The sequence below is a fragment of the Lepisma saccharinum genome, chromosome 29 (assembly GCF_977018435.1).
Source record: "Lepisma saccharinum chromosome 29, izLepSacc3.1, whole genome shotgun sequence".
In the NCBI taxonomy this organism is placed as follows: domain Eukaryota; kingdom Metazoa; phylum Arthropoda; class Insecta; order Zygentoma; family Lepismatidae; genus Lepisma; species Lepisma saccharinum.
In genome coordinates, this window is record NC_139257.1 from 6,428,825 (window position 1) to 6,443,398 (window position 14,574).

At 37.3% G+C, this 14,574-nt stretch overlaps 1 protein-coding gene across 2 annotated transcripts in view; it reads left to right on the plus strand.

Moving 5' to 3' along the window:
* TSG101 (tumor susceptibility gene 101) overlaps positions 1–13,942 on the plus strand; it is a 104,342-nt gene extending 90,400 nt beyond the window's left edge. For both annotated transcript variants that reach the window (XM_083114367.1, XM_083114366.1), the window contains 2 exons: positions 2,799–2,932; positions 13,284–13,942. In XM_083114367.1, the coding sequence (XP_082970493.1) occupies positions 2,799–2,932; positions 13,284–13,470 (321 nt within the window). In that variant the 3' untranslated portion in view covers positions 13,471–13,942. The remainder of the gene's footprint in view (positions 1–2,798; positions 2,933–13,283) is intronic.
* The last annotated feature ends 632 nt before the right edge of the window (positions 13,943–14,574 follow it).

Sequence of the window (14,574 nt, forward strand, 5' to 3'; positions counted from 1 at the left end):
CCGCTTACGTGCAACTGTCAGACCCTGAATGGTTGCATGCAGACTGGCCAAAGTAGGGTTGGAGATGTATCTGTAAAGTGATACAGATTCTCACTCTCTATATAGACACCATCCCCCATATCATGTGTCCATGAATTGAAGTATGATTTAGTAGATTACACACTACCCTAAAGACCGAGGCAGAATTAGCCTCCGAAACGTTGGTATTTTAAAATTAACACAGTGGTTAAAAGTCCAAAACTAAGAATGAATGAATCACCACTGATCAGCTACAAAGAAGAACTTGTTTTTATGTAGGTATTGGAGTCCAAACTCCATAATTTTTAACCCAATAGTAGTCTTTAATGTGTTGCCTTGTTCAGTCTCTCTCTTTTTGTTGAATGGTTGAAATTGCCATATTTACTTAAGTATTTTTTTTAATGAGGTAGAAAATGAATGTATGTGGCTTACATGAATGTAAGAACTCCAAGGCACATATTTTTGGTAAATAAGGAAACAAAATTACCGTAAAGTGAAATTCGGATTCCCAAGTGGTAAATGAAATAAAATTTGGGTGTTATAGCAGTAAAAACTCTGATCAAAAGTAGCATATAAAATGACACTTTGGTTCCAAAATTGTGACTATAATCCTAAATTTTAAAAACTGCACTTATCTCACAAAATAAACGTATCCCTTCTAATAGCACGTGATTTCTCTTGTAGTCTACGGTTATTACAAGCATAAAAACGCAGTTTTGCATTGTGATGTTTCAGGAGAACATATGCTCCCTTCATCAGACATTTATTTTTAGTTTGATTCCAGAAGAACTGTGTTTTTGTGCTTGTAATAACTGTAAACTACAAGAGAAATAATTCTACAATGCAAGCAATGCATACATACAAGAAAACCAATAGCACATTTATTTAAATATCAGAGTATTATTTGATTCCCGGTGGAGAGGCGCATAGTAGTTCGGATCCCACTTTAAGCTATAAGTCCAGTCCCGATTAGCCTTACTGTGCATACAGTGGACTTAAAAAACCAACTCAATCAATCAAAACCACAGTATTAATTTATTCATGTATAAAGGGGTCTATTTTTTCTTCTCGAATATTTACAGCAGAATTAATTCATTTTCTGTAACTCGCAGGATAATTCAAACTTCAGATAGTGTCGCATCTGTAAATAAACCCTAATCTAAATTTCGTATTTAATAGTCTATTTTCCATTTTGCAGTTCATTTCACATCATTTCATGACACAACAGTGTAGGAAAATGCACCTCACACCTTTCAGAAACATGAAAAATGTTATTTCACATTTCGTGTTTTCATCAAAAACGAAACATCTATGACTCTACCAATGAGATGTAAATATCATATATCTTCTATTCTATGTGATCAAAAGTATCCGGACACACCGCGAAACAGTAATGCCATCTACCACGTGAAACACATGGTCAGCGATCTCAGTAGTCTGCAGACAGCGTGAGACAGCAGTATGGGACGGTCTGAGAAAAGACTTTCAACGTAGTCAGGTGGTTGGGTGCCACTTGTGTAAGAAGTCTGTGTGGGAGATTTCCACCCTCCTAAACATCCCTAGGTCCACTGTTTCAGATGTGATAGTGAAGTGGAATTCGTCAAGGGACGTGTACAACCCAAAAGTGTGCAGGCCGACCTCCCATGTGAACCTCCAGAGACCGTCGTACAGCGTAATCGTCAATCATCCATCACACAGGAACTCCGAACTGCATCAGGATCTACTCCAAGCACCATTCAGCGCGAGGTGTGGCAACTTGGTTTCCATGGCTGAGCAGCTGCCCATAAACCAAACATCACACAGGCAAATGCCAAACGTTGCCTCTCATGGTGCAAGGAGCATCGAAACTGGACTATAAAACAGTAGAAAACCATTGTGTGAGGTGATGAATCATGGCACACAATGTGGCAATCCGATGTAGGGTGTGGGTGTGGCGAATGCCTGGTGAATGACATCTACCAGACTGTATAGTGCCAACAAGCGAAATTTGGAGGTGGCACAGTGTGGTCATGTTTCTCCTGGAGGGGATGTGGCACCCTTGTTGCTTTACGTGACAATGTCACAGCACAAGCTTACATTGGTGACATTTTAACCGCTTTCATGCTGCCTACCGTCGAAGACCAGTTCGGGGATGACCATTGTGTCTTTCAACACAACTGATCACTCATCCATACTGCAGGGCTTGTGGGGGAGTGGTTTGACGACAACAACATCCCACTAATGGACTGGCCTGCACAGAGTCATGATTTGAATCCCATAGAACATCTCTAGGTTGTTTTGGAACGCCAACTTCATGTTAGACCACACCGATACCTCTTCTCATTTCGGCGCTCTGCAAGGAATGAGCTACCATTCGCCAGGAAACCTTGACTACCTGATTGAAAGTATGCCTGCAAGAGTAAAGGCTGTCATCAAGACTAGGTGTGGGCCAACACTCTATTGACTGTCAGTGTTTACGGCCCAAACTTGTATTTCATTTTGAGGTGGGTGTCCAGATACTTCTGATCACATAGAGTATATTATGCTCAACCACAATCCATGAAAAGGAATTAGGGTCAGAGGCCACGGAATGTGCTGGACAGAAAATAAAGTGAAAATTGTTTAACCTTTATATGTATGCTGGTTCGTTTGAAACCACCCTAATTACTTCCTTCTGGACAACTGTACATTATTTCTCGAAAACTACAGATGATAATTCAGTTATGTCTTTTTTGTTTGTATATGTACAGGGTGTCCCAAATAAAAGTAGAATAATAATACTTCTTGTTTTATATTACCAGATGGAATTAGATAAGAACATAACTATTCTTCAAGACAAGGAGCGTGAATTGGATAAAGTATTATCCACGATGTCCGAGAATGAGGCTATAGACGTAGATGAAGCTGTTACAACAACCGCACCCTTGTACAAACAGTAAGTATTAAATATTATGTTCTTATTGTATTGGGTACAATTTGTCTTGAGTGCAAGTATTATAATTAGATACCAGATTTTAAAGGGAATTCCTTTTTTATTATTATTCAATACGGATCATGGAATAAATAACAACAGCGTAGTTAATTATTTTCCACCAACAAGATTCCATGGTTTTGATTTCCCTCTTTAAAACATTTTTCTTTCTGGTCCCTTTATTGACTAGTTTTTCAGCCTACATTCCTTTTTTCCCTGTTTAAAGAAACATCTTCCTTGGCCCCTTTATTGACAAGATATCAAATATTTTGTACGACTGTATTTTACCTGAACAAAACATTCAATAATTGTCTATTTGGTGCAGCTTAGAGGAAAGTAAGAACAAGCACCTTCTACCTTACCTTCCCTCTATAAAATAGTATTTAGTGGAGTCCAAGAATAACCTATAGTCCTTTTAATTTCCTTTATTGGCAATAATTTTTCCATTTCGTCCTTTTTAGAGTAAAACTTTTCCCTTTAAAATCTGGTCTCTAATTATAATAATGAGAGTGACTAAACATGTGATAGAAAACTGCCTCCCATTTCAACAAAAGCACAATTTTAGATACTGCACGACTTAACTATGTACCCATGACAAGGAGCAAAATTTACCAATCAGTGGATTACCTAATGTTCTTCCAATCAAAGTACAGTATGCGTGATTGTACATGCATAAAAGCACGATTGAACCTTGAGTTGTTTATTCTGGCTTTCAGTTCATCAATGTTCATCGCTTTTGTAAGGTTCGTCATCATTGTTTGGCATGTTTTGAACGAACACTTTCCGGGAAGATGGATTTGAATTGGTGGTTCGATTCCTTGGCCCCAAAGCCACAACCCCATTGGATTTTCTTCCTGTGGGGATATGTTTAAGACATTGTTTTTAAACAAAAGTGCAACAAAAGGAGCACACATATTAGGGTGGATCAAATGAAAATGAAACAGGGGCCACAGAATGAAATCAACAAGGTTAATTTCAAACGTAATCTCCAAAGTTACACAAGCCCTTGTCCCACTGTTTCGCCAAGCAGTGAATACCCTGCTTGTAGAACTCTTTTGGCTGAGATCGGAACCAGTTGCGAACATTGTCCATGACTTCATTGTCCAATTGGAAGCGCCAACCCTTCCATGCCTTTTTCAATGGACCATTGATATGGAAGTTGCATGGCAATAGATCAGGGCTGTATGGTGGGTGTTCCAACACTGTCCACTCAAACATCGCCAACGTGTTTTTTGTAACAGCTGACGTATGTTGCCGCACGTTGTCATGCAGTAAAACCATTCCAGAGGACAACAGGCTGGACCGTTTGCCCTTCATTTCTGCTAGGACAATACTGCTGCCCCACCGCTTACATGCAACTATCTAGGGCGAGTCCATTATGCAGTAGGGGTTTCCTTCTTTGCCTCCTCCCGCTCTACTTCTACACAGGGTTATCGCCATGCACATACATCCACTGTTCCGTTTTCATTTGATCCACCCTCATAGAAGTGTTCTGATACAGGATATAAAACTTTCTGAGTTGATCTATCCAGCATTGCAACCAGCTTCTTTGTATCTTCATTAGTTTCTAATTTATTAATAATTGAAATGTGTCGGACACTTCGTGTACACCCGGTATACATTCCTGTAATTTCTCCCTGAATAACACATTCAACAGCAGTCCAAAGTCCCAGCAACTAATAATGATAATTTTAAGTAAACATGTGTGAACAGTTTCCCAGCACTTATCATTATGTAGTGGATAAGCACCAGTCTCTATGATAGTGTGATAAGTAGACCTCGGATTTTAGGTGTTTAACCTATTTTTACTTTACAGGTATGTAAGAAATAATATGTTATGTCAGTTGTTAAAAAGCACAACAACTGAGGTTGTTTTATAGTGCCTAAAAAACTATTTTGCTTGTTAGACCTATTTTAGGTTTATGTGCCTAATTCAAACCTTTTTTTAGGTTTTTATACATTTTTAAAGGTCTTACAGGAATTTTATGTCACACAGAGACATTTGCTTTGTTTGGTCACTAAAAAATTCAATGATGAACGTGTTTGGAACATACTCTCGGTCAATTTCCCTTCCTCTAAACCCATGGTGGTTTTTCAAAGCTCAAATATCTGGTGCCACTGTTACCTGTACAGTCCGAAGTGGTCTGATCTGTGTGGTTTTCCTAACTTTCGCATCACTTCGGTGCTTTGTGGCATTCACACCTTGAAAACTAACATTTGAGCATTGAAGTTTACACCATTGACTATGTTTTTGTTGAAATATTATTTTCAGCATCTAAGATGATCCTAACAGACAAAATTGCTGAGTTTGACTGTGGATAACATGAAAAAACATTGTTGTCTAACTATACGGTGAAGAGTGGTAAGTTCTGCCATCACCGTAGGGTTAGGTAACACACATAACATTATGCAACATAGTGCATATTTCAGGATATAGGTGTCCCATTTTCATTGCTGGTGACTGTACCTAATCAGCATTTTTCAGGAATTTTGAACTATTTTAAGTTTGTTTGAACCTACTTCAAGATTTTTCGAGCCTAACTTAATATTTTAAGGACCTATTTTAGAATTTTTAGAACCTATTTTAGGATTTTTAGAGTCTATTGTAGGAACCTGAAAGCTCAATTTTTAGAACCTAAAAATCCAAGGTCTAATGATGAGATTCAAATTCAGACTGATCGAACCCAGATATCTCGCATGATAGTCAGATGCCCTAACGACTGAGCTACTGCAGCTCACCATCGATGTTCCTCAAGGAATATTTGGAATTTTATATTGGATGTAGAGACGTGGTAGCCCAGTCGTTAGGGCATCTGACTACCATGCGGGAGACCCAGGTTCGATCCCCAGCAGGGGAGAATCGAGATTTTTTTCCCCACCTGTTCAATTGACTCCAGCGCCACCCAGCATCATATAAAGTGGGTACCTGATTGAAACTCTGGGGACTTAAGGCAGCCAGGGACATGGTGCTGATCACATCATCCCCACCTTATGCCGTGATCAAGAAAGTGTGGGCCCCTAATTCCACACACCCCTATACACCTTCGTGGCATGGTGCAAAGCACAGGGGAACACTTTACTTTTTCTTTTTTACTTTATCAGTTATTGGTATGATTAAAAATTGATATTGACCCATCGCTAACAATACTTTAAAACCACAAGAAGTCAGGGAATTTTGTTTTTGTGAATTGTGGGAATCCAGGGCATACATGCTCCATTTGAATGCCATTACATGCAAGTCTACACAGCAGTGATTCTAAGTTTACTGATTACAAAAGGAAAAAAAATCATACTGTTAGAATTTGTTTAGATGTATTATTATTATTACAGTTGCGACTGCTTTATATGTAACTCAGTTCTGCATAATGCTGTTTTATATGTAAATTACTGTAGGTCCCAGCAAAATATAATTTAAAAACGTGTTAATTAAACCTTATCTGTATGTAATGCATTTCTACGTAATTCTGTGTTATACGAGGGTTATTTTTTAAGTAAGGTCTGTTTTGCAATAAAAACGAAGTAAGTAAATCTTTTTCAAGAAACCATTTATTTTCTGAATTTACATACACTTCTCTATTTTTCTACATAATTTCCTTGCCGGTTTAAACATTTATTGTAACGAAGTACAAGTTTTTGGATACTCTCCTCATAGAACTCTGATGATAGCGAGTTACTTTTCATGGAAGCTGAGTTAATTGTTGTTCCTTGCAGCAAAAAGTTTACTAACAAAACATAAAACACAGTTGCCATGATGCTGCTCAAAGAATGCCGGGAGCTCAAGTGCAATTTCAAATAGTATTCACAAATAGACCTTGTGCCTAGCGACTTACCACCTCTTCCGCCATCTGAAGACCTTCCTGGGCGGCAAGCGTTTAGACACTGATGAGGAAGTGAAAACAACAGTTAGTTACTGGCTGTCATCACAGGCGGCAGAGTTCTTTGAGGAGGGTATCCAAAAAGTTGTAGTTTGTTACGATAAATGTTTAAACCGGCAAGGAAATTATGTAGAAAAATAGAGAAGTGTATGTAAATTCAGAAAATAAATGTGTTTTTTTTTAAAAATCATTTACTTACTTTGTTTTTATTGCAAAATGGACCTTACTTAAAAAATATCCCTCGTACGTACTAATTTTCATAAAATACGGTTGATTTGCACGTAACCAAGCTAGCATATTGTAGATTTGTGTGTGTTACTCACTAATGAAGGAAATAAATACGTTAAATAGTATTAATTAATTTAACTACTTACGTGAGTGAGTATGGAGTCTTATTAGAACTACTGCTACTACTTTACTGTCCTAAATAGTAACCAAGCTATAACAATGTTACAAAAACACAATGTTAGTTTCAAACACGATACATGATGGAAGGTTATGGCAGTGGTTGGTCTCAAGTTGCAATGAAGAAGAGTGCAGTGTCGCAGTCAGGGGTGGTGCCAGAATTTTTCGACCTGGTGGACAGAAGTTTTATATTGATAAATGAGGGTGAGCAGTACAAATGTAAGGCATTATGTGAGTTTGACTAACATATATTCCCCCCCCCCCTCTCTCTTTTTGAACAAACTCAAATGTCAACCTCCCTCCTGAATAGTACACCCTGGAGACTGTATTCTTGTAGGCAAATGAGTCTCTGGCACCTGTAACCTCAGTCAAGATATTCCTTTTGGTGTTTCGTGTCTACGTGCTTGTTTGTGTTCGTACCTTCATGAGGTTCGTGTAATTACCATTCAACCTCACCGTCACCACTGGTCAAAACTAGCAGAAAATCGACGTGAAATATAACAATGAGCCAAATCAGTCTTGATTACTTTCCACAAATAAGAGTATCAACAGTTCATAGCACTTCGAAAGTTGAGGTAACCTACTCCTAGTAATTTCAACGCCACAATGCTTCATTTTTTATCAAAACAGATAACTCTGCGAACAACGATGTTGCTTTATGGAAGTCTCAAATATTTTTTGTCCGTACGTGAAATAAATAGTTTAAATCTCGGGCCAATCCATGGGTGTTCAGAAGGGGGAGAAAGTGACAGGGGGAACACCCCTCCATGGAAAATGGATCTTACCATAAACTTATACATTTCACACATATATTTCATTTCATTCACAGAAAATTATGTTAATTATTGGATGGGCGGGTGTGTAGGAACATGAGAGCTTCAATTTTAATCAGTGTTTCTTTGAGGGGCAACACTATTAAGGGGCCGGAACAAATTACCATGTTTTCCCCTCCTTTGGAAAAAATTCTACAGACGTCCAGGGGCCAATCATAATAATAGTGTAATCCACCTCTTAAATGGACGCTTCTTATGTTATGATAAAATGATATGGTTGACGGAGTTATTTCTGTATATCGTCTCTCCGATCGCGTAACGCTCTCGCCTTATAATTAAGTAGTCCTGGGTTTGATTGGTTTGTTTCGCAGTGGAAGACGCACAATGCACACTCATTAGGACTACAGTTTAAAATGGAGATCTAGTGACAATTAGCTTATTTGAGCATGTGGACTTAAAAAAAATCACTACTGGATTATTTGCAATTTTTTTCTTTAATTTGGCTGCCTCATTATAGGTCTCAGAGACCCTTGAATCAAGCTTTCTTTCCACCACTTTCTTCCTCTTCTTTGAAATTCATGCAAGTTAATCATAAGAACTGCATAACTGATAGTGAAAATTTATATGTTGGAAGAGAACTTGTAAATAGTGCTAGCCACTAATAATATCGATTCAGTAATTCAATAGATTTTTTCCAAACCTACAAAACTGTTACATTAAACTTTGGTCACCTCGGTATGGTAGTGATTGTGAGTACTCGTTATTAATTAAAACAAATTTAAAATTGTTTTTTTAGATACATTTCATTATTTGAAGATGACAGCTATGTAAAAAATGTGATAGAATATAGAAAGCGGCACATCAAATTACCCGCAGAGTGGTTATTGCAGTGTGCTATGATGGAGGGGTCCCAGGTTTCGAATCCCGGTCTGAGTATGGGTGTTTTTGTGAGTGTCCATTCATTTCATCATATCATCATTACGATTAGCCAAAAGTGAAGGAAAGCAAATTTTTTTTTAAAAAAAAAATAATCAATCAAACATATAATTCCGCATGTCTTCTTTCCTGGTATTGCAGTGTGGACCCAATTAAAATGGTCAATATAATTCCGTGCATATCTGGAGGAAGCAAGGTAAAGAAGATTTTTTTTATTTTTTTTTATTGTTTTTTACTCTGATCATACCCAGGCCGAGATTTATGTGGAGGGCCGGTGCTGACAACATCAAGAACTCACTTCCATTTATGGACAGTTTCAGTTAGTCTATAATAACCTATAGCCCAAGTCGTGTCAGATGGTTAGTTATAAATATTTTTAAATATTTTTCCACATTCCATATATATATATATATATATATATATATATATATATATATATATATGGATAAAAGCAAGGAGGGCCAAAAGGGCTAAGTAAAAATCAAATAAGGTAAAAGGAAACACTCACCGGACAGTAGGAAAATTCAAAATTTTCGCTAATTTATAGCATCATCGGTGTGAGAAGAAACAGAAGACGGAACCGGAAGTTGGGGTCCTGCAGAGTTGCCAGGTCCCCATTGAAGAAGAAGCGGTGCGTAGAACGAAAAAAAAACGAAACAGTGTTTTTTTTTCGTTCTACGCACCGCTTCTTTTTCAATGGGGACCTGGCAACTCTGCAGGACCCCAACTTCCGGTTCCATCTTCTGTTTCTTCTCACACCGATGATGCTATAAATTAGCGAAAATTTTGAATTTTCCTACTGTCCGGTGAGTGTTTCCTTTTACCTTATTTGATTTATATATATATATATATATATATATATATATATATATATATATATATATATATATATATATATATATTCAATATATGGCTGCTTTCGAATCAATTTTTCCCCATTGAAGGCTGGGAGCTGCAACCCTCCAAATCCTCCTAAATTCTGATTAACTCTTGATCATAAACCTTATAATTGTAAGTATCCCATAAAACTTACTAAGCCTATTGATTGCTTCTATCTAAGCAGTGTTAATTAGATCACATTTTAAAAAAAGAGTTCTGATAGTACCTTTAGCTTTCCAATGACAAAATTAAGAAAGAAGAAAGAAAAGCTTAAATTGATTTCATCCAACAGGATATTTGGTAATTTTTGTAAACTTACTTACTAGACAAAAGTTTCGCCAAATGACATCAAAGCTTGTTATGGGATGAAGCTTGTGAACTTTCTAGTATTTCTAGTATCGACAATATAGCCTATACTTACAGAACCATCTGCATTTCCTAATTGTATATGAGGCGTTGCGGATACAAAGGGCGAACTCAACAAACGTATTGTGAGGGAAATGCATTTCAAGTTGTCAGGCACAGTGCGAACTCCACAAAAATATTTGGAAATCATGCATGAAACATTCCGATCTACTGTTACCAAGTTTTTGTGGAGTTCACACTGTGCCTGACAACTTGAGATGCATTTCCCTCACAATGTACATTTGTTGAGTTCGCCCTTCATATCCGCAACTCCTCATATATTTATTGAATTTGATTGGGTGGGCAATCGGATGGGCACAGGAATTTTTGGGTCCACCCCTGTAGCCGTCCCTGGCGGCAGTGTTATAAAGAAGGCAAGGAGAGGCGACGTACATCATGAAATCAGAGGAGAAGATTTGCCACAGTTGTTCAGAACATGAGATGAGACACATTTTCTTTTCTCACGATATGAAAGTACACATGTTAAAAATATGCCAATAGCTGACTTTTGCGTTGTTCCATAATAAAAACAGAACAGCGGCTCCTTCCGTGAATGTTTTCACTTGAAACTGGTCGGCCATGGAGACATGCTTGACGAGAAAGTAAACCTTCTCATTCACTCACTCTGCTTCGAATCTGACACAGCTGTCTCACACATTGCCATTTGCTGCAAGGGCTGGACCCTCTGCTGTGCCATACTGTTGTATTAAGTGTCCGGCACATTGTTCTCGCATGTGCCGATTTTAATTTTCTCAGACAGAGTTTTAACCTTCGCAATGGTTTATCATCCATCCATGTTGGAAGATGATGGCAGTGTTTTATCAAATGTTTTTATCTTTTTTGAGAAGAGCGCTGCTCCTTTTATACTGTTTCTGAGGAGTTTTTAGACTATCCTTGCTTTTTTAAAATTTCGTGTTTGTCCTTTGGAAGTCCCTTTACAAGTTGCATTTTTATCATTTCTCCAAGGTTTCTTTACACCCCTTTCTTTAAATTTTCTAATTATAAGGTAAGGGTTTTTAGATAAGGGAATTTTCCCTCTATACTTAGAAGGGTGCAAAATAGCCACAAAAGCTGAAGCACTCAGAAATATAAAATTAATAACCAGCTAGTCCAGCTCATCTCTAATAATAATAATATTAAAGTGGTGATGTTATGGCTATGAGGTGAAATGGAGGCTATTGTTTAAAAAATACAGCAATATTGCATTGTGTATTGACTACTCTGGAAAAAAATTGAAGATTCTGGGAAACTCTGGGAAATCTCAGGGAAAATACATTTCAAGTTCACGTGGGAACACTGTGCCTTCCACATCACTGGCAACGGTTGTACACAATGCTGGTGATTACATCGAAGGACTGTAAACGTTTCACAGAGGTATCTCTCTTGAGTCATTTGAGAATAATTAGTTGCCACTATTAAATTTCCAACTCACACATTTAAAAGACATACCATTTAATCATAGGATCCTCGTTTGGTACAAAGTGCTGCAAAATAATCAAACTTTGCATGTTTTGCTTAATTCTCAAAATATTTTTAATCCTCAAAAATGTTGGTCTGCACTTTAAAATCCATGGGATCGTGGGACTATGAAAAAGTTTTGATTGGTGCCAATTATTAAAACCAATATTTTTTGTTTCCAGTTTCACAGATATTGACTGGTGTCCATGTTTAGTGTAAAAATATTTGCACCAATGGGCAGATATGATCTCAGTCTTAATAATATTTGAAGAGCAGTATGTGATATGCCATCATTGAGTGAGGGAAGTTTATGATTTTACATTGAAATGAAAGTTTGGAATGTACTCTATTAAAGGGTAACTTAACTTTTCGATGTAGTCCCCCAACGGCACACCTTTGCAGCTCATGATTGTGTCTTGAACTTCTTTGAATGAGGTGAGTCCGGATTCCTGTCGTTTAGTCATTCAGTCATAATGATGAGCCCATGTCTCATCCCCGGTGACAATACAACGCAGAAAGTTATCTCCCTTCTCCTCCAAATTTTGCACATGGCCCATCTGGAACACACTTTTTGAACCCAAGTTCGTCATTGATGATGTGATTCACTGTTCCAAGTGATATGCCCAAAATATCTATGATCACCTCTGCTTATTCCGGCGATTACCACAAATTACTTCATCAACACATGTGCCACCATATCTCGATTGGATGCAGAGAATGCGTCCACCACAGTGCTTGTCTTTCAAAGTGGCTTTGTTGTCCTTGTACAGTCTGCACCCATCTCCTGACTGTGCATGCTTCCCCACACACACGCATCCGATGGTGGATTTCGATAGGTGGAACATCTTCCACAGCCGGAATTTCAATCACAGCACGCTGCTTGAATCATCCATCCACGTGGTCCGACATCTTTTAAGCTATTGCTCCAATGTCAGTGGCACTACCTCAAACAGAAAAAAACCTCTGAGAGCAGACTTTCCACATTTTTATTTAAATGTAAAATCTTAAACTTCCCTTACTGAATAGTTATAGGCCAGGAGGCAAAACTTATTGAACAATGCTGTGTAATTAGGGGCATGTATATTTCATTTTTGACGAAAACATGAAATGTGAAATAACACATTGTAGTGTTAATTTTTCAGGTTTTTGAAAGATGTGCTACAATGTTTTGTCACGAAATGATGCGAAATGAACTGGAAACTGCGAAATAAACTCTTAAACACACAACACCTTCTGAGTCTGATTTATTCCGTGAGTTATGCAAATCATGGAAAATAAATTAATTCTGTCGTAAATGTTTGAGAAGCAAAAATGGACTCCTTTATACAGGGATAAACTTAATACTCTGATAACTATATAAAAGCGCTATTAAAAGTGAAATGTTAATTTTGTGTAGTAAGTGTAGTTTTCAAATCAAATTTAGTGTTTTATTTACCATTGTAATATTGATATGCCATTTTATATACTGTTTTCGATCCAGAAATATGTCCAGTTTTTATACCAAAATCTTGATGTTTAATTCGCCATATACACGTATATGTAGCTCTATCTATAATAGACTGAATATGCTTTGTTTTGTTTTAGGCTGTTAAATGCTTTTGCTGAAGAAGCAGCAACTGAGGATGCCATTTATTACCTGGGAGAAGCACTGCGACGTGGAGTTATTGACCTAGATGTGTTCCTGAAACAAGTGCGTGCTTTGTCCCGGAAGCAGTTCATGCTCAGAGCCTTGATGCATAAGTGTAGGCAGAAGGCTGGGCTTGCAGGCTAGCTACCATTTCATGGGGGGAAATGCCCTACCGACTGACTATACAGGTGCTACAAAAATTGTTAACATTGCTGCGGTTACTCTTAAAGGCATAATGTAAGGCTTCGAGTGAAATTCTACTTGCAGAGTTTATTTAAGAATTTCTTCCATAGCATTTTGTTATATCGGATCAAAATGTTACATTCAGTTTGATGTGTGAAGATTTAATTTGTATCAGTGGGCATTAGACTTGGCATTGTGTGCAAAATCACAGAATCATAATTTGATCCTAAAATCAGTTAAATATTGTTTTACAGGGTGGCTACTCACAGAGAATTCCAGGAATTATGCATGAATTATTGGCTCCGGGAATCTATGCGCGAATTCTGCATGAATTTTTCTCAGTAGACAAGAAAACTTGCAACTTTTATTAAAATGCAAATCCCATTAAATTTATACATGTTTATAAATGCCCTGAGGGAAGTTTTTCACAGTTGAGCTTTTATTTTTGTCGAGGAAGGAAAAGAAAGCTGCATGAAAAATAAAACAGAATGCTCTCAGTCCATTTACTTTGTTAGTGTCCTTTGCAGAACAATCTACCTGACAGATGGAAGATTAATGCAAGATAGCATATTTTAAATTTGACTAGGTAAATTTGAGTTTGAAATTCTTGTACAATTAACAATTTTTCGTAAATATATCTTGTGGCTTGTGTTTTTAGATATATTTGGAGTCCGAATATGTGAAATGGCAAATGTAAACTCTGCACCTAAAATTAAATATTTTAAATATCCATACCATTTAATTGAATTAGAATTTTTGGATACATTGGATCCTTTATGTTGTTAATACAGTAAAACCTCGTTAAGCTGGACTTCGCTTAATCCGAACAGGCAAATGACAAAAAAAAAAAAAGGAATGCAAGGTCTTAATTGTAGCTAGGTGTCAACAAGAGAACTTCCCGAAGAAAAGGCAGTCAACCACTGATGAAATTCTGTTTCCCCACAGACTTTGTACTGTACTGTATAGTGTATTTAGGCCATGCCCTTTAAATACACCATAATAAACATGTTTTGTTGCTATAAACGGAGTTTTAATGCACTTTCTACTGTTCTTTTAGGTTATTTC